General features: G+C 40.7%; 1 protein-coding gene across 1 annotated transcript in view; it reads left to right on the top strand.

Moving 5' to 3' along the window:
* The window catches only part of LOC135498266 (zinc finger E-box-binding homeobox 1-like), a 137,778-nt gene that overhangs the window by 11,659 nt on the left and 105,090 nt on the right, over positions 1-21,029 (top strand). The window contains exon 2 of the mRNA XM_064788491.1: positions 9,340-9,381. Coding sequence (XP_064644561.1) covers positions 9,340-9,381 — 42 coding nt within the window. The remainder of the gene's footprint in view (positions 1-9,339; positions 9,382-21,029) is intronic.

Raw genomic sequence — 21,029 nt, 5'->3', positions numbered from 1 at the left:
TTGAGATTTTCACGTCTGATAATGAAATTTTGAAAAGTTGTGAATATTTCAGTTATTGCAAGAGTGGAGTAATTATTTATTTTTGCTAATTTTTGAGGACAGATGTTTGTGTGTTAGAAAAGAAAAAGATAGAATTTGAAGGATTCAGTTAGATTGACATCTCTAGGTTAACTCAGAAAATATCTTCCAATTGACTTTGATTTTAGATAAAAGTGCCAGGGGCTCCCTTTTTCCTGAGGTGATGCGTTCATCCCTGATGGTCGCAGAACATTGAGAGCCCACACAACATCTTGTCAATCTTCCTTCATCTCACCACTGTAGGTAAGAGCGCCTTGAAAACCTCACGAGCCTCTTTATCACAAAGTGACCACGATCGCCATCCCATCATGTGATATTAATGTAGCGTCCCTTTGATTGATACGGCGACAGGAAGACAATGGCGTATCTGTACCTGATGGGTCACGATGCTGCGAGTAGTATGCCGGTAGCAACGCCAAGACAATCACAACACACCTAACGGGACACCATAGATATTTACGAGCCAATAAAACGGACATCCCATAAATATTGGCAAGCACCTGGGATAAATAATCGTCCTGCATGAATAATCCAGAAATAACTGAGATTGTGCGACTGTTCTTGCGGAGTAAAGGCGCTGCTCCACGATTGTTCTTGTCGTCTAAGACACCCCTGCACGGCAGTGACAAAACGGCCATTGAAACGATCCAATTCAAGGTGCTCACTCCTCATTTATATTGATGATAACACCTTTATTGTTCCGAGTAATTAATCGGAGAAGGTTTCCGTGTTTTTGCCCTGCTTAATTGGATGGGTGAAGGTGATAGAATCTTAACGGTAGTTTGCTGGCTGGGAATGGTGCACGGGACGAGCAGCAAATGGGCTGCAGCAAATTGCTGCCGTTGTCTTTCTAGTTAACCCTTCACACCCTAATCCGTCAGCATATCATTGAAAAAAGATTGACTTCTATACCATTTCATCACTAATTCTAATCGAGTTTTCTGACTTATGTTCCCTGAATTGTGAGTTTGACAGCAACTCTATCAGTTTAGCTGTGTTCTCTTTTGTACTTTGTTGTGAATTCAAAGTGAAATATTATGTTAAAGAAGGAAGTGTGTAGTTTAATCTGATATAATATGCAACTCAGAACGCTAAGTGCATCTCACTATGCCAGCAGGAGTCACAATACATGTATTTATAATTCTTTGATGGAAGCTGAATCAGAGGGAAATGCTGGCATGGTTGGCCCAGTTCATTGGGACTCGAGGCATGAGACAGTCCATTAGAAATTTGGTTTAAAAATGAGCAAGGATCCACCAGCCTACAATGATGAAAATCATTCATATCAAGATGAACTGATTAAAAGCACTCCCGCTAAGGTATTGTTTTGAGCAGAGTTTTCTGAACCTTGCCATAATGTCCGCCCAGATGTCGTTCTTTGTCGTCAGCGCCGAAAGAAAACATTGGCTGTCAATCAACACAAAAGGTGCGTAAACCAGGTACGATAAGTCGCTTCCGATATTTGAAAATGCACAAATTCATCGCATAATTAACTGCGTTGAATTAGCAAATGTGAGATCGGTTTCAGCTGAGATTTGTATAAGATTTGTGTAGCAGTGTGTGTGTTGATGTACTACAGATACAGGGCAGTGCTGGTGGAATGGACTTGAAGTGGGAGACAATCAAAGCTAAGACAATCCATGCAAAGCTGTTGAAACGTCTGTGCAATTTTCATACATCTATGCACATTTATGCGCTGAAGATTATGGTCTATTTCAGTGGAACGAACATTAGAATAAGAAGACAATTGAAAACATTACAAGGAAGCACACTGATGGAACAACGCGTGTCGTCCTTTCTTGGCGCGTGACGTATCGTTATGAACTGCGCTCCGACCAGTGATGAGTTGATTGCACAACTTTCTCCGCTTTGTAATTAGCAGTTCAGGCGGCCGATATCATTGTCTTGAATGTGTAGCCATCTTTTGACACATCTGTCAAAGTAAAACGGTGATTCTGAACCGTGTGGTTGGTCATCAGACTCAACTTCTTGGGTAATGCACATTCGCCTTTCAGATATTGAGGGTAAAAATACATCGCAGAGAGAAGGAAAATAATTTTTTCGAGAAATATCTAATGTGCTTGCATTATTAAAATCAGTCTAGACAGGCATAAGAATATCTGTGAAAAGTTTTCTAATTTTTCAAATTTTCACACCAATTTCGAATCTGTTTTAATCATTCAGATGCAGTAATGACTGAGTCATTGATTTATAAACAGTCACAGGAAGTACAAAAAAAGCTCAAGACATTTTCACACCCTTCTTGCCTAAATGATGAGTTCAGGCATGATGGTAACACTTACAATGATGGAACTAAGGGTAATCTATATAGATTTTGACAAAAGCGTGTACTTGGTGACACCCTTCTCTCTAAATGTTGCTTAAATGTTGCAAGATTAAGCATCTTTCTTGAAGTATTTGCGTATTCGTCTAAATCATTTGCAAAAAAGTGTTGTGACGTTCTCTATAATTATAGGTCACAGATGGCATCACAAGAAATCTAATTAAAACTAATCGATGACTAATTAATCAGGATGAAATCTTCAAAAATATACGCCCACTTATTAATTTCTGTTCTGCTGAAATTCTGCGAAAAAACATGACTTCTTGAGCAACAGACTGCCCTGGGCAAAACACTTAGAAACATCCTTCGAAACCAGTTCCCTTTAAAGTGTCCGACGAACATCATTTTGTATTACTCTTTTTACAGGATACCAATGTTCTTGGGGAAGTTAGACCACGTGATCAAATGTCACATAAACATGATAAAGACATGCGCCAAATTAATGAGAAGCTGGTCACATGATATGCCGGATGAAATCAAGAGGTTTCACCTCAGGAAAATTGCAGATCTCCCACTCGTGTTATTTCAGGGTAATTCACTCGAATTTCGCAAAATCATTCAGATCTTTTCAATTGTTGACTTTAACCCTTACAAAAATTGATGTCTAATTTACCATGGTGACTCTATCGAAAAGTAGGTGGCCGGTTAAAAATCCAAGATGGCTGCCGCCATAGGTGTTGCAATCTCTCGAATTCTTCAGCGACGATGACCTGAGCATAACACTTGTTCATTCTCAAAAGTGCAAATATTTTTTTCTGAAAATTTTTCAAAATTTTGAACTTTTGAAAAAGATAAAAAAATTTCTAAGTCCAAATATTTTTTTCTGAAAATTTTTTTTCTGCTCAAAATGAAGTAACATCATCAGTCCCAAAAATCTTTTGACTTTGAAAATTTTTCAGAATTATGAACTTATGAAAAAAAATTTTAAGTCCTGCGTGGACTCTACCTCTGGCCGAAGACTGAGTCAGAACGCCAATTGACCAAGAAGTCAGAGCTTACCGTAGTGGCACACAAAAAACATGCTCAACCCGCCTAATAAGGAATATTCCATTTAATGCAGAGCAAACGCTGAAAAAGAAGGCGTTCTTTGTGTCATAGAGACAACTTTCTCATCAACTTTAGCAAGAAATCAATAGAATGAGACCAGTCATCAAGGTAGAACAGGTTTTCCTGTCCACTTCTCTATGAGTGCTTCCCCCACCTAATCTCCAGTGAGCAGAACACAGCATTTCCTGGCACGTATGTTGTTGTAACCTTCCAAGAGGTTCACGATCATGATGATCCAAAGGCCTCTAATTACCAGGAAGGGTTGTGTCTCGAGAGCACTGGATCATGTTTCGTCTTTAATACTAGGTTATACTAGGTTAATTGGGCTACTGACATGAAAAATACCAATTAAACCTTGCACTTCTTAACGGCATTGTCTCAAGATTCCTAGGAAAAGTAAGAATCAGCATGAGCTCAGTAAAAACCCTAACTTAGATATTGTTTTCATCCGCAATCATAGTGGTACCTCCCATAAACTATACTGGTCATAAGTTTTCCTTCCTCTTTCTCTCCTCTCAGTGTGGGCCGTGGCTCCTTCTCTTCAGTTCAGCAATTTCCTGAGGAGTTGTTGGACAAGTTGTGATACCTTTTAAGACAGAAACAAAAATAAAACCATTTCCTTCAAGGTCAGCATTTGTGATAATACCTTCAATGGTCTCTTTGTGTGCATTTCCTGCTCCGATCCTTGTGTCCTGTTGGGAATCGCTTAACCACTCTTGAGCATGTTTCAGGACCCTTTGTTCATATTATCCTTGACATTATTAAGTCATAACTCTCTGTCTCTCAACTCTCACTGATAGAGGTACTGTGGATGGAATCAATACAAGAAAGGTTTTCCTCGTCTAAAGCATCCAGTATCATGCCCTCGCTTGCTAAGTGTCTCCCAGGCCTGGTCTCGTATGTTAGCGGCCAATACCTCTTTGATTTTGTTACGAGTTAACGGTGATGCCCCCCTATTTGTATATAAGCTGCTCTACCTGGTTCCTGCCTCTTGGCTTCTATTAATGCTCAGAAGTGTTTGACAAAAACCTATAGACTCTCCTAATTGTAACCATTTCCCCCATGCCCTGAGCCAGACTAGCGTTTCCAGGGGACTGGTCATCCCGTCAACATGGTCAAGGGCCGGCACACCTCCTGTCCGCTCTCAAAGTTGATACCGGCAATGTCAAGGACCATCTGGGTGAACGACTATCAAAGCAACATCCACATGATCTGCTGGGGGTACCCTAGGGCCAAGAAGGTCCCCAGGCCAAACGGCATTGTCACACCACTTGTCAACTCGCGAGTATATTTGCAAAATTTCTCAAATATAGCAAGGGGAGTGGTGTTGACATGGACTTACGCAACGTAATTGGCCTATAAATATAAGGTCCGCTGTCAAGGGTAAGGCCCACCGTCGGGGGTGTTTAGGTGGTCACGAGCGCATTGACGGTGTTAATGAGGTATGATGTGACTCCAGGTGCTACACGGCTTTTTATAACTTTGATAAATGAGTCCTCCAGGAATATCTTGGGTCTGTCTCATTCAGTTACATAAGGTATGCACGAGTCCATATCATAAGCTGGGCTCTCTTCAATCTGACTTGGGCTCATTTCGAGTTAATGTTCTGGTCTATGGTCTTTGCAAGTTGGAGTTTGATGTGGAAAGTTTGATGGGACTGAATGAGCTTTTCAGGGAACACCAAGATGATTCTGCCGTGTTCTTCAAGCGAATCAGTCCTTGATATCTTGGTCCTACCATTCAGGAATACATACTGGGTTGCTTTCCAATTCGGTGAGTTTTGCAGCGATGCAAGACCAATACCACTGAAACTTGACTTTGGTGCCTTCCCTTGAACTCAAGAATCAGAAATAGCCTGAAATTTGGTAAATCCTTAAATATATGGCTGACACCTCGCCTTCAGTTACGTAAATAGTCATCCACGTTCCCATGGCTATTTTGGCATGTCGTTCGCGTGTCTCCTGTCCGGGCGCTTCCGGCCTGATCCAGTAATAGCTTCAGTAGGATGAGGAAACCTTACGAGTCCATCGAAGTCAGCAATGACTGGGGTGGGTCAATCATCGGGGTGGGGGTCAAGAATGACCACACGTCCAGTATTTACAGAGAAATCATAATGGGTCTGAGGGTGGCCATGTCAATCTTCTAGAGTTCTGAGAACCTTGCTTGATTGGGGTCCTAATTTGTGTTAATTCTGATCTGTGAAGTCTTGGTCTTGAGCAAAGCTGTTCTTAAATCCGAAACAAGAATCGGCCAGCTCAAAATGCCCTGTCTCTTCAAGGTCATTGGGCCAATTCATATCAGACGACAGCAAAAGGCACGCGCCACGGAATCATTTACCACAGAAAATATTCCGTCCCTCCCCAAAATCAAATTTATAAAGCAGTGTCGAATTGTTTGAAATCATAACCAGGTGACGTCTTATTCAAACTAACAAAGGTTACTGGGTATTATTTCCTCAAAGGAAAAATCGTTTGGGGTTTCGATGCTGTGTCCCTTAATGCAGCTGGCTCTCTAAGATTATGATCACATGCCACCCCATGAAATATTCTCCCAGGGTCTCCATCGGAGTGAAATCTGTTTGTGGCGGCCGACACGGACCACATACCTATGGCGGGAGATTATCGCCACAATGTCCACGTGTCCTGACCCCGTGGCCTTTCATCACGGGACAATCGCGTCACCCCTGCCCCCAGCCTCTCCCGTAATCTGCAACCCTTTGTCCAGGCATCACCTCGGCAATCATAACACATTGTCAGCACAGCTTTATATAACTTTCGGAGGAACTCCTGGGTTACTTTTACACCATCCCCAAACTAAATCATGTCATTATGTAATTTGCAAAGTCGGCGATGATGTAATGGCGGTGTGGCCTGGGAATTGTAATACAATTACACCTGGTTGTCACACGGGCTAGAAATTATGAGAAATTATTGAAAAAGGGCGTAACCTTCAAGAGACTTTCAAGGCACGAGTTGTCGCTACTGTTGGTGCTGCAGAAGTTGTAACCTTTAAACCGTATATGCTGGTCCTTCTGTCCATTTTACCATTAACACGATAAAGCAAATAACATTCTTTTTCAAATCTGAAATGTTCAAACATTCATTTCTTAATCCAATTATATCTTAGATGATGGTGTATATTACAAACAACCTCATCCGAATTATTCTACTTGTTCAATCTAATTAGATTTCCTAAGAAACACTTTGCCAATTATCATCTATGCCTGAATCATCCCAGAGCCAGTAGTCTAAATAATTTAGAGATCTGCTCCTTTAATTTGGTTCCGTGTAAACTTAAGGTATCAAAACCTCAACTTCAGCTGCTAATATCTCGACTAACGAGGAGATTATGCCATAATGAGCTCCATGAGACATGCAAACCTTCTTCAACGCCGTTATGAATTCGTTAAAACTTTCTTAATTCAACGACATTGAAATCCCACATCGATAATCTGCGTACATATTTCAGTGAAGTGACGTCCATTTTTAATGCACCGTACCTCGCGAGCTTTGAATCGCCCGGATCACACACGTGGGATGTTGGAAGGAGATTATCCTCGCGTGAAGATGCCACATGCCTCCAAAAGTACCTAAAGAAATTTCTAAGATTTCCAAAAGTTAGTGCCCCACATTGATCTACTGCCCCACATTTACATGATCTGAGTTACATGACAGCCTAGCGGAATCAATAGCTGCTACCTCATTGCCACCTAGTAGAATAGAACATGGTAGAGGGAAACTGGGCTTAAGATACATCAGAAATGGAAATTCTTTCATTCTGATTTCACCGAAATCCCTCAGCAAACCTGAAGAAGGAAATCAAATGGATGGGTAAATATCCACAGTCAGGACACAGAATCCATTAAGTCAGTTGACCTAATTAAGATTGACAGGTGATCAATTAGGTTAATTAGGGTCTGATCAACTATCACTTGAGGATAATTGGTCAGCTATTTGGAGGCATGCATGACTAAATACAATGGAAGGATGCAAAATGATGGGCGATTTACCTTCGAATGGCTAAATCACTTTCTTTGATGCAATTTCTTGAGCTGTGGGGAAAGTAGCATGGAAAAGTGAATTTGGTTTCGAGTTGTTGTTATGAGATCAACGGTGTAGAATGGTAGAGACAGTCAACTTCGGCCTGTTCCCTGGAACAGAGCTATAGCCAGCACTACCTCTTTGAGTGAGGCTATGTCCTATCTGGCACGAAGCTATATCCAGCATATTTTCAGGAACTGGGATTTGGTCAAAAGAGAGGTATGCTCCGTCTTTGCCAAGGCCAACCTCACTGACACAGGTTGCATCTCAGCTCGGATCAATTATAATGCAACATTTACTTTAGTCTTGAATCGATACGTAATTTTGTCAGGATATTGATCTGATCCTGTATCATAGACCGTATTATTTCATACACTTCTTCTCGATCATTTTGTTTCAAGGTTTCGGCTGTTGTCTGGATGTTGGCGAAACAGGTAGTTGTCCGTACGTCTTCATCTGTGTTTGCTCTTGTGAGATTTTGATGTATGCTACTGTGATTGGGCCTCAATTGTATTTGTGATTGTGACTCGAACATCCGATAAAAATTGAATTGCAATATAATAAGACATTGTCTCCTGTGTTTCGCCATTGCTACCTGGCCGTGATGGGAGTCCTGCCGTATAACTTCATTGTCTCCGGCCGCTTGGGAGGAATTACTGAAATTCAAATGTAAATTAGTCCATAGAATTTAATTTACATCATTAGTGGAATGGGTTACCTCTCGATTGATGAGGAGAGGGGCCATCTCAGTATCGAGATGTGGATCTTGGAAGGGGCCATATCTGCTTCACGTTGTGGGCTTGATGTATCTCGGTGAACAGGGACAATCTCAGCATCAGGTTCTGGAGTCGGCGGAAGGCAGAAGATATCTCGCTTCCAACTAAAAAAGTTCAGCTCTCCTTAAAATATCTTCCTTCGCCATCCCCCACCTATGACCTGATCTTCTTCTCAGCAAGTTGTTGCCTATTTGTGTAGTTTTTGCCTGTCCAGTTTCTTCTGCTGCTTTTTCCTTTGATATCACAGAAACGGAGTATCACTTTGAACCGTATTTCAGTTGTCTTCAAAAGTACACCTTTGCGTGCTGCGGATAATGACATCCATCACACAGCAGGTTTCTGCATCTCGACAGAGTTTAAGGACCCTCCAACCATAACCCTAACGAAGCATTACTTTGCACTTCGTAATTCAAGATCACACAAGCGGTGAAATTCACATCGAAAATTGAAATTTGAATATTTAATGAAATTCTTGGAGCATGTTGGCAAGGTGTAGCGCTGATGATGTATGAGGGTATTTAGGCCAAGAAACTTTAATTCTCTGTACTGCCCTTACAGTTCCTCTTATCCATTTGATATTTGAAGGGGTCACAGCAAGAACCCAGCAACTGACATTTTCGTCAAAAGAGGGTTATCGGTATTCTTTGCCAGACTGCCTTCTATTGACTGAAATCAAATGCATTACTGTGTCTCTATTGACAGGTTCTAACGTAACGGCAGTAAACGAACAAACAATTCCACCTAGCCACGGCACAATCAGGTTTGAGACCTCCTCCGAGCAAACTGCTACTCTACGCATCAAGTTTCACCGAGAACTGTCAGAATCGTGAATAATTTATGTGGCGCCACCTTTGATCTGGCGAGGTACATGCAAACTAGGGTGACAATGATGAGAATTGAGTTGGATGATTTCAGTGCTAATGCTAAGCTATGAAAGTTAGTTTGCTCGAATTGAGCAAGTTGGGAAAGATTGCGTTGTGATGAGTCATTGTTAAAGAGGGCAATGTCGAAGACAAAAAACTGATTATATAATCTAATTCACTTTATCTTAAAGGTGAACTGAAAAAGAAGTCCACAGAAAACAAAGATAAAACAGGTAAGACTTCTTCATATATTGTCTTTGTGTGACATCACTTAACTGAACTAGGCCTATTAATTTCAGCTCAACAGTGTAGGAATCCCATGTAGCTTGCACAGAGAAGATGTGTAGGAGCCTTGATAGCTCAAACGTTAAGCATTTGTTTGTGATATTCCAACTTAAGTTGACATCTTCCCCTGTACAATCACTTGCACACCAACACGAAATACACTGGTTATTCCATCCAGTGGGACTGAAATCATCTCTGGAGAGGGAATTAAGAAGATTGCGTGGCACTTGTTAAGTTTTTTATCCCCTCCCAAAGCAGAGAGCTGTTGGAGTTGATGCTTAATGGCGTATGTACTAATTTTCGTGAGTGCCTTGCTCTACCTATAATTGTCTTACGCAAAGGAAGCTTTCGTAAAAAACGTTGGTGTCGCAAGCGCTGAAACAATTAGGTTACGCGTAACAATAGGTATAATGCACTCTTCAGCTTTTGGAGGTGTGAAGTGTAATACAGGAGTGCTACTTCGTGTCAGAATCGGTAATTTGAGCGCAAAACACTTTTCCGCTTGCACGGGATGATTTCTGTGGGGAAATGACGATGATTTTTGCTAATGTTGTTATGTTTTGTTATCTTGGAATCCTGCTCGGGTGTTTCCTCTAACCTGTGTGGCATCTCTCCTGAAAGTATGCTTCACACCTCACACTATTCACGTCAAGTTGGATTGATTTGCTGCATAAAAGCTATTCTTGCTGGAGGTCAGTGCAGCTTCTGGACCCTCCAATTGCTGTAGAGATTGGTCAATGCTGGAATGCTTTTTGCAATCATAAATTCCAGGAGACTGTGTTACTCTGCCTTAAAATGATCATGGATAAAATTGCCCAAGTCATTTATACGTTTAGACATTCTGCCTAACTCATGAATCAAAGTGCCCAACTCACCTGCTGATATTTGTATCTTTGCCTAAGTCATGTGCACCTTTTATGAAACTGCACTGACTCTCTATGTTCATTGTATCTGAATTGTCATATCATCATGTACCATTTTCCAACAACTAGTAAATAAATAAGTTCCCAGTGAGATTTGAATTAGTTTTTTCTTGTTTTCTCAAAAGTAGCTAAAATGAGTTCGGCAATTCTCGTAGGAGGGTGACGATATTGAGGATTGCCGAGAGGAAACTACACGAATGTGCCTCAATATGCCACATGGCCAGGCGTACATGATGGAAATACAGTTTCATTGGCAGTCATATTAAACTCAGGTACGGCAGCCGTCCTGACATGGAGTGCCTCTCCATGGTACTTCCCCGCACAGGTGTAGCAGAGCACCACTTGTGTCCAGGCCGAGTCAACATCACACGATTGTCAGAGCTGATTTTGATAGTAATGAACGTTTAGTCTGAAGCATTCTCTTTGAGCCGGATTGGTGGAAGTTTTATTTTTGGAGCTCATTAGATATTTGTTCATGTGTCTTTGATTTGACAGATGGCAAATGTATAATCTACATACAGTTTAACCCTTTCTAATGAAAGATTTGGTCTTTTCATTCTGCAAGACCTTGAGAAATGGGTAATGTGGTGAATTCCTTGTGGTAGACAAGTAGAGATTGACTGAAAAATAAACTGTGACCTCTTGTCCTGTAAGGGAGTCTATACCACACCGCAGTGTCCTTCGTCGTCATCCGTTGTCATCCATCGTCGTCTGTCGTCCGTCGTCGTCATTGTCTGTGTCCTGCTTCAAAAACGGTGGCACATTTAGACAAGCAGAGATTGACTGAAAAATCAACTGTGACCTCTTGTCCCGTAAGGGAGTCTATACCACACCGCAGTGTCCTTCGTTGTCCGTTGTCGTCCGTCGTCTATACCACACCGCAGGGTCCATCGTCATTGTTGTTGTCTGTGTCCTGCTTCAAAAACGGTGGCACATTCAGACAAGCAGAGATTGACTGAAAAATAAACTGTGACCTCTTGTCCCGTAAGGGAGTCTATATACCACACCGCCGTGTCCGTTGTCATCTGTCGTCGTTGTTGTCTGTATCCTGCTTCAAAAACGGTGGCACATTTAGACAAGCAGAGATTGACTGAAAAAAAAACTGTGACCTCTTGTCCCGTAAGGGAGTCTATACCACACTGCAGTGTCCTTCGTCGTCATCCGTTGTCATTCATCGTCGTCTGTCGTCTGTCGTCGTCGTTGTCTGTGTCCTGCTTCAAAAACGGTGGCACGTTTAGACAAGCAGAGATTGACTGAAAAATAAACTGTGACCTCTTGTCCCGTAAGGGAGTCTATACCACAACGCAGTGTCCGTTGTCATCTGTCGCCGTTGTTGTCCCGTAAGGGAGTCTCTACCATGACGCAGTGTCCGTTGTCTTCTACTGTCCCACCGCCCTTCCTGTGCTGAACCCTTTGAAAGGGAAAATTAAACCTGGACAGTTCTACGAATCCCCAAACTTACAATATTTGAATCTTCTAATCTTCATCACATCTTGTCCTTGGACAATCAGCCGCCCAGTCTCATGCCCTCTTTGAAACATCATTCAAAGTTTGGACCGAACTCGTGCCCTCTTTCAAAAAAGCGGCACAACAATCTGTCATTCTTTGAGCCACCGGACAATTACCAAGCGTCCTTCAAAGTTCACTGGACCAGCTGCCTGGCTGTTTGGGTATTGTACCGGTCAGACCAGCATCAATGGTCACCTTTCAGGGTTCTCACATCGTAGACGGTTCCCACAAACATTTTTCCCCAACACCTTTGACCGATTTAGATGCCAACGGGCGCGCTGTGAGTTTTGACATCGTGATTTTGCAACTATAGTTTCAGCGGTAGTTTGTGGAGCTCCTTTATATGATATTCAGTGATTTAGAACAATTTGAAAATTGCATTCATTAGTCTTGATAAAATTATTAGCGGTTGAAAAGTTTTTTTTCTAATGATGTTTTTTGCCGTTGGTGATCACCTTGAGGGAGCTTTGTTATATTTTATGATTGTTTTCCTTCTAATATTTCAAAGGTGATTTTGTTTAAATTTTTGTTATTCAATTATGAAAATTAACAATAATTTGTAAATCAGGTTCATTTGGCTGGAAAAATATTCTGTTGAAATTTTTGATTATGCTTTATGCTTTATGCAGTTTGCTCTTGTTATGCAAATCTTACATTTGTTGAGTTTTTTTTTGAAAATTTATTCATTAAATTTCTCGTGTTACTTGGTCAAATTTCCATTTTTTTAGAAGTGATTTTGATAGTACTATTTTGTTGAACCCTGTTAACATTCAAAAATCTAAATTTGTAATTCAAATATTCGAAATTTTTTCAGATATTAACTTTGACTTTCCCTAATCATGTTTTTTTTCTCACAAAATTTGTGTGCTATTTGTTTCTTCCCCGAACTGAATATTTTAGTATTTTGACCTTTTGGCCTCTTTTGAACAAATCAGTATAGCTATACCCCTCTTTCAAAAGCTTGACAGATATGCACGTTTTTTTATCCGCCCAAAAGAGCTTGAGTTGACATTTCTAATCTTTTGACCTCATTGCGTCAAAATTTGTAGGATATCATAATAAAGGTGCTAGAACGGGTGATCAGCCCACTCCCCCTTTAACAAAACACGTCCAACAATGTACCACCCCCTCTCTAAGTCTCAACATTTCATTTCTTAATAAGTTTTTGATGAAGACTTTGACCCCATTGTGTCATTTCGTGGGTTGGTGTCGGGATTAAGGTCTTAAAGGAAAGGTTCAGTAATTATGTGACTCCTTGAGCAAGTCACTTACAAGTGTCTCTGCCAAATAACGTCCTCACTTGCTGTTAAGAAGTTACAAGTATCAAATGATGCCTAAACCGTTATCTTTTTTGTATACATGTACATAAGAATGACATCAAAGTTCCCCTCTCTGTTCTTAAGGACCGGTGAGCTATTTCTGTTCAACACCACAGATATAAACATGTCCTCTCTCATATCAAAGTTCCTTGAGCCTTTCTGATATCTTTTATCCTAAAAGACAGACCAGACCTCCGTACCATCAAAACAGCTTGTTGTCCATTGTCTTTCAAATTCTTAAGAATTCCATCAAATTTTTGTCGACGCCCCTCCCTGGCGCATTGGACTAATCCGCTGCCTAATTCAGGACCTCACCTGAATTCTCAAATATAAAGACGTCATCGGGACACAATAGGGCCCGGTCCTGACCCCTCTGTACCTGGGAGGCTGCGTAGAACGTGATGATAACAATCCCCATCTGTCTACCGATGCACACTTTACCGACGATCTCCTACTCAGATTCTTCATCGGAATAATGTTTGGATAAAATTGGTGATATTTTGAGGTAATTTTGCAAAATTCAGGATACTTCATCAAGTTTCATAGGAAGTTTTTGGAAAGTTATGGTCTTCGTGTTGCTTTTGTTACATGATGAGGTGACTAATATTTCATGGCGGGGCGAGTTGTCCACAGTTTGCTGGGAGTGCACATATGTCCTCATATCTAGGGGAATTCTCAAATTCTGGATAATTTGTCAAACTTTGTAAGTCTTTGATAACTTATTGGATATAGGGCTTTTGTTACATGATGAAGACTTGTTGATGATTTCTGGCATTTGGCATTGACGGATTTGTTTGTGGAGTTGATCAGGGATTCGTTGAAAAGTCCGCTTAATCAATCTGGAATGTGTTGGTATTCTCATTCTTTAGGAGTGTTAGGATCTTAGTTTGTGTCTGGATATTTTAGTCAGTGAGTTTGGACGCGTCATTTTCAGATATGGTATGATTAGGTTATCATATCATATAGATATGTAACAGCTACATTAGCCATTAAACGTGGCGATACAATGACCTGAGTTAGCAGAAATGGTGAGGCTGTTTCCCTTAAAGGCACACCTAATGGCATCTGGCCATAATCGCAGTATAGATGACCCTTAAGAAACCTGCGAAGACACTTAATTAATAATTCACCGGTGTAATTAACCTTAATAACAATCTTAGGTAGAAATCAATGACTTAGAAAAACATATTATAGTTTAACACATAAGAAAACAACATCTTGGCAATCTTTAGGTCAATATTGTCTCCTTAGACAAACCACCTTTGTCATCAAGGCTAAGATCAGTGGTTCAGAGATGACTCATAAAGATATCCTAATTCATATTACATTATGGTTACTTTACCTTCAACTCCAGTAGGTGGAGATCAATAGGACACAACAACAGGTTAGTAGACGGGAGTGTCATGTCATCTTACAGTTAAGTTAGCAGGAGACATATGAGGAATGGGGTAGAGAGCCATGGCAGTCACATTCCACTGTTTTGTTTGAGCTGCTTTACATACATACATACATTATAAAATTTGTGTGGGGCGCCTTTCCACCGAACAAATCGTGCTCAAGGTGCTGCCCCCTCAAAGTGCCTTGCGTACAGCCAGGTCTTTAACTGACATTTGAATTTAAGGACATCTGAAACATCCTGAATATGAGATGGGAGTTGATTCCAAAGAGATGGAGCGCAGGCAGAGAAAGCCCTGTCGCCAAACGAGGTCCTAGCTTGTTTTGGCAGCAACTTGACAGAGGATACTAACGACTAGATATTGATAACTCATAGTTGGTACTGGTTGTCTCAGCAAAACCTTCTCAGGTAGAACTACCACTTTGCCTAATACCTCGGTGAGGTACCTTGGTTATGGCCGACATTTAGCTCCACTCTCGTTTGTTGGGACAATCAGTACCTCCGGTGCGATCTCATTTCCTTGAACATAAGCTACTTGCATCTATTCGAATGATTAGTTAATTAACAATCAATCACTTGATCAATTAGACAATATGTTCAGGTGACTGATCACGGTGGAGATTGTCCACTTCGTTAGTGCGGAGGTAATTAGTCCATCGAATCAGTCAAGAAGATAGCAGATCGGTATGCTTCTGAGCTTCTAAGTCCTGATAAAGATGGGGCTGAAGAGCAGGCGAACAGGCTGGTGACTTGAGACCTGAAATCTTTCAATTTGGGCCTCCATATCAGCCCATTATCGAGACTATAGATAGGTATAGCACGTCGGTTACTTCCTTGAAATCCACATCACAAATCAACTAGTCCACCATTGTCTACCTCACGTCAGCTGAGGTAATTTACATTAATCTAATTGGATTGATGATTGACATTGATTGACAGGTGCTCGATGACTAGAATACATAATTGAGATGCTGGGAGAGAAATCGATGGATTAACTGTCTCAATGTCTATGGTTACAGCATTGGTATAGGGAGTAGTGTTTTGCTGAGGTTTCTTCCTGATATCAATTATGGTCCTGCTGTCCCATTACGATCTCTACTCATTTCAAGACACGTTGACATGGTGGATGATTCTCTTCTTGGTCTGATCTAACCAAGACCAATCTTACTCTCTCCTTTTGCAACACCATTTCATGAATGTTGATTATGGCACATGGTGGCTTGTCAAAAACTTTGGTTTTGTCAAACTCTCATCCAAAAATGATGACAGTTTAACCCCAGGTTACTTGCTGTTTCAGTTTCAGTCTCTGTTTCTGGTTGTCTGATTCTGGTTGTCTGATTCTGGTTGTCTGATTCTGGTTCTATGATTCTGGTTCTATGATTCTGGTTGTCTGATTCTGGTTCTATGATTCTGGTTGTCTGATTCTGGTTCTATGATTCTGGTTCTATGATTCTGGTTGTCTGATTCTGGTTCTATGATTCTGGTTGTCTGATTCTGGTTGTCTGATTCTGGTTGTCTGATTCTGGTTGTCTGATTCTGGTTGTCTGATTCTGGTTCTATGATTCTGGTTGTCTGATTCTGGTTCTATGATTCTGGTTCTATGATTCTGGTTCTATGATTCTGGTTGTCTGATTCTGGTTCTATGATTCTGGTTCTATGATTCTGGTTCTATGATTCTGGTTCTATGATTCTGGTTCTATGATTCTGGTTCTATGATTCTGGTTGTCTGATTCTGGCAAATGAAGGCCTCTGCTTAGTAAATTTATTTTGTTTGTTAGGGACACATTGTTACCATGATGGAAGGATAACTATGACAATGAACAACTGAGATGTCTTTAAATGTGAACGGGATTTTATGGTTAAAATGAAAGTGATCAAAGCATAACGTAATGGAACATAAGAGTATCATCAGCTGCACATGATTGACAGGATCAGGAAGAAGACAACAAAGTTCTCACGATATCTACTTATACTCTTCGTACAAGTGATCAATTGATATTTTGATTGACAGTCTATAAGGTGATAGCAAAGACTCTTCATTTAACAGTTCAATGACTTGTTCTTAACAAAATGGAAATGACAATATAGAGTCTTCACTGGTGATGTACTTCCAAATGCAGTCATATCAGCCCAAGATGATTGGAATTCTAAAACCTTTCCAATTAGAAATCCTGACACAGCAATCTCATTGAAAAAGGACAGCATTTTCTCCAGATTTTTCGTCAGTGAAAGGTAAAAAGGATTATGTTTATGGTCAATAAACTCAAAAGGAACGTTTTACGGACTAATTGACTTAACAGAAGTGCTGCAGTGGGAACAAACTGACTCATCCAGATGTTGAACCATTTACTCTAGGTGACGAGCAAATTCGCCTAATTGAAAACCCTCGTTTCATGATATTGTTTTTGGCGCTATGGAATTCCTTGCATTCTACGATGACGTAGGTTTGGAGTCGGATGACAGCATTATGGACCCGGAAGATTGGACCGAGTTAATCGGCAATTCAGGTAGGATTAAGTTTTTTGTTTGCTTTTTAAGGAATTTCGTTGAAGTCAAAGGGTCTGTATCTCATAAATATTCCAGGAAAGTGCATTTTTCGTGGCTTATCAAAGTGACTAGTCAAGAGAACTGGTCAGAAGTGGTGAATCTAGATCCAGATTGCAGCTCATTGGCATATGGTTGTATCTTGACGGCTACTGATGTGACCATGTGAAACCACCCCGAAAAATCTTTTGAGTTAAAAACTCGAGTTGTGGACAGCAACAAACTTTGAAACAATTGAGATATCTCTAGGCTTAATTGTCCCTTAATTACCATTGGACATCACAGACACCCATTATAGAAATCCTGTGATGCTGACCCTTTGTCCCTGACACATCTCGGCCCATCCGATTGTCTATCCACCTAATTACCCCCTCAAACCATCATCCTAAAAGTGCAAACGTCTCATCCCTGAGGGGTAGTATTTGTGTGCCCTTTCCTATTCATAAAGCGTAAAAATCTAAAGACCTTTCTTAAAGCTCAACTGTCCTGTCAGAATTATCCCTGCTGAATCATGAATCCCATCAAATACAATGAAAAATGAAGCTCCAGGTTTTTAGACCCTCAGGGTGTTTGATGATGGGTTGGTAGCTGTCCCCTCAGGCGTACCCCCTGACTGGGTGTTCGCATCACCTGGGTAGTACCTTCCCCAGGGACCCCGCTAGGGGTAGGTGGTACCAAGGGGGTTTTAAATACAAGAGTCAAAACCCTCGCCAATCATAAAGTGATCAAATATACCTCAGTCTTCGTTTTTAATTCATACCTTTGAGACTTCATAGTTGCTTTCTGCTTTGAAGAGAAGCCATTTCAAACTAGGATCCTTGGTATCAAGGTGTAGGCACCCGAACCTACCTTACTGCTCATCCATTGTTAAGGGATTATATTCCTCGCCTTTTAGACCCTCCACTCCACTCTATCATCCCTTATCTGCATCTGTCCCTGAAGCCCTTATCCCATCATTATCCTAACGGTCTCCACCCCCAGGTTGAGGCGCATGCCGAAAAGGTCCTTACCCCTAATCTTGTTACAATGGTGACAATCACCGGTCATCACCGGTTTTATGGAACCAGCTACCTTCCAACATCAGGCTTGCTGGTTCCATAGACATTTTCAAAACTCTCCTGAAACAACACCTTTTCAGGGAGTGTTTTGCTTTGTAAAGCGCCTGAGAATTTAAGTTTTTCTTTTAATTCAGGCGCTATAGAAATTCTTATATTCATTCATTTATTCAATCAAGATACCTTATTTGGACCCCTTTTTGCCATGTGCCAAAACGGTCTTTCATCTCTTAAATATCTTAAGAAAGTGTTGTGATCTTAGTACCCTGTCCTGAGGTCTTGTGTCAAAAAGGGTCCTTACTTGTTATTCTGTTACAGGGGTATGATCTGAAATTTTGAAACATGACCTCTATTGCAACATGGTGAAGTGAAGCCCTTTGGCCCTCTTGCTACCCTACCATATTCAAACCATTCATTCACAAAATTTCACGAGGCTGTTACAAAAATATAAAGTCTGTGCCGGCACGCGACACGTCAGATCCTCTGTTCATATTACCCTATTTAAACCCTGTCCGACGCCTGAACCTCAAAATGAAAATACAGAAACCACACGCTGGAACGAACCCAGCGGCAAAAATTAATTAATGCTAATTAGCTCCAGTCAGATTCTTTACTATCCGTCTTATAAACCGGGCACCTTTTGCGGACGATCGTCGGAACAATATCCGCACAATATCATCCATTTGCGCTGACAAATGTATTCAGTTTTCTTTTTACGGCGGCACACCTATGGCGCGTGTGCTACCACCTGTCCACGACTCCAGGGCATTATGGGATATGCTTCGCACGAGCGATTCTTTTTTACAGAGTTCAAAAGGTCCATGAACACTTTGTGTCCACGATATTTCTCATCGGCGATGGAATCAAATCTTGATTGTTCGGTTTCGGAAGAAATCCGTTCTAATCTGGGAAATTTTCATAAGAATGAAGTTTTTTCTGATCGCTGAAGAAGTCGTCAGATTTTCCCTACCTTTGTGGTGTAATTCTTTATTGGGAGCAATTGTGTCGGGTGTTGGAGGTCTTGCCTAATTGTCCTGTCAAATATCTTGGAATTATTCATTCAATTTGATAGACGGCTGAGATTCAATTTGGCCGCCACACGTTGAGTAATGATAATTTTTGACATTTACCAGGTTTTGGACAAATGCCTTATTTGGTTCTCATGGGTGTTACCTTCATGTTTGTGGCATTTGGATCTCAGCATTCAGGGCCTGGTTGTTGAGAACAAGTTCTGTCACTGATGCTGGTGTTTTGGGGCAGATGTTCCAATATATCTTGAATCATTTATCTAACACAGTTTTCCATCATTCCTACTTCAATTATAGATTCATCTCAATGATCAAATAGTGATTTGATTTGAGAGAAAAAATCCTAAAACTTTGTAAATTATTTATCACACAAAGAGATTGTATCTGATTTTAATCGGTGTCCAGTTAATTACCAATTATGATGTCACCTTGTGCTATTATAAATTCAAAACAACAAATGAAATAATGAAATTTGAAATTTGAAATTTCTGATTAAACAAGTCTTGAACGTGTTACAAATCATTGTATTATCTTCGATTAAAAATGATAATGAAATTATTCAAATTCTTCCTTGTAAAGTTGTTTTTTTTCTTTGAAACATGACACGTTCATCATAATTCATGATTTCACCTTGTTATATTATAATGTCATTTGATGAAATTATGTGAGAGTGTCAGCATTGTTTGAGAAATCTCGTTGACTAATTCAAAATCAGGACGAGTTCTTGGGGAGTCTACCATGTATTAATTGAATAAAAGTCAAAATCAGATTGCATTATTCTAGGCTTATACTCTCATCAGAGTTTGAGTGAATTCTACCTGAAATACTTAGGGCTTTATGCCTTTACTTGCCCCTCCTATATTTTTGTTGGTGTGGGATTAGGGGGGATGGGTGATTGAGGACAACTTTTCTTGATGGACAAGCTATGGCCTAAAGGGTACCTCCTGCATCTCTTCAATACTGGCAATATCACTGTCTAGCAATGAACTGCGTTACACCAGACTTTGACAGTGTTCTTTATGGAATTGAACTGGGTGACTTGCATCCCTCTAAAGTTGATGCTAATCATCCTAATCAAGGGTCCATATACCCCTTTGTTACCCGACTTTCGACCCGCATCCCCAAATAGCCAGCATCCACTGACAGGTGATGACAACTTGTCCGAAATTTTATTCTTAGATTTGACACGAAGATGACATCAGCATCATCAAAGATTCAGCTAGCATCTTACATAACCATCTTCATGCTCCTTATGGTCATAGTGTGGTATTCAGCATCCGTTAATGGCATATTAAAGTTACAGCAGGTTAAATTTGGAGCTGGCTTTGTCCTTTGGAGGTGTTGTCCATAGTCGTACTTGGCCAGCTGGGCAGTGAAAGTGATGTTTAGATTGGTTAATTGGAAAGTTTGATTTTCTTCCTTTGGTTCGATCACAAAGGATATACATGGAGGCTCGGGACAGAGCTTCTTCTTGGTCTTCTTGGTTGCTCTTGGGAGTGTTGTACTACAGTTGGGGCCCAATTAGGGTTATTGTAGGTAAGCAGATCAGAGCCGGCACTACCTATGGCTGCGGGCCAAAACAAAATACGAATTCCAAACCATCCAGTATTATGTCAGCGTAGCAATAACTGCCAAATCCACATTTACCTTTTGTTCCAGTGATGATACTTTTTTTCACCCTTGACGTTTTTTCCATCGATGACAACATTAAACGACTGGTTACCTCTTGTGAATGTCACCAACATGTCACCTATTGACCACTCCATGTACACCATTCAAACCTTCGCCATTGTGTTTGAAGTCCTTTGCCCAGACATGGGCC

The sequence above is a fragment of the Lineus longissimus genome, chromosome 13 (genome assembly GCF_910592395.1).
Source record: "Lineus longissimus chromosome 13, tnLinLong1.2, whole genome shotgun sequence".
NCBI classification, from domain to species: Eukaryota; Metazoa; Nemertea; class Pilidiophora; order Heteronemertea; family Lineidae; genus Lineus; species Lineus longissimus.
The sequence above is the reverse complement of the archived record's forward strand: the minus strand, read 5'-3'. Positions and strand labels throughout refer to the sequence as shown.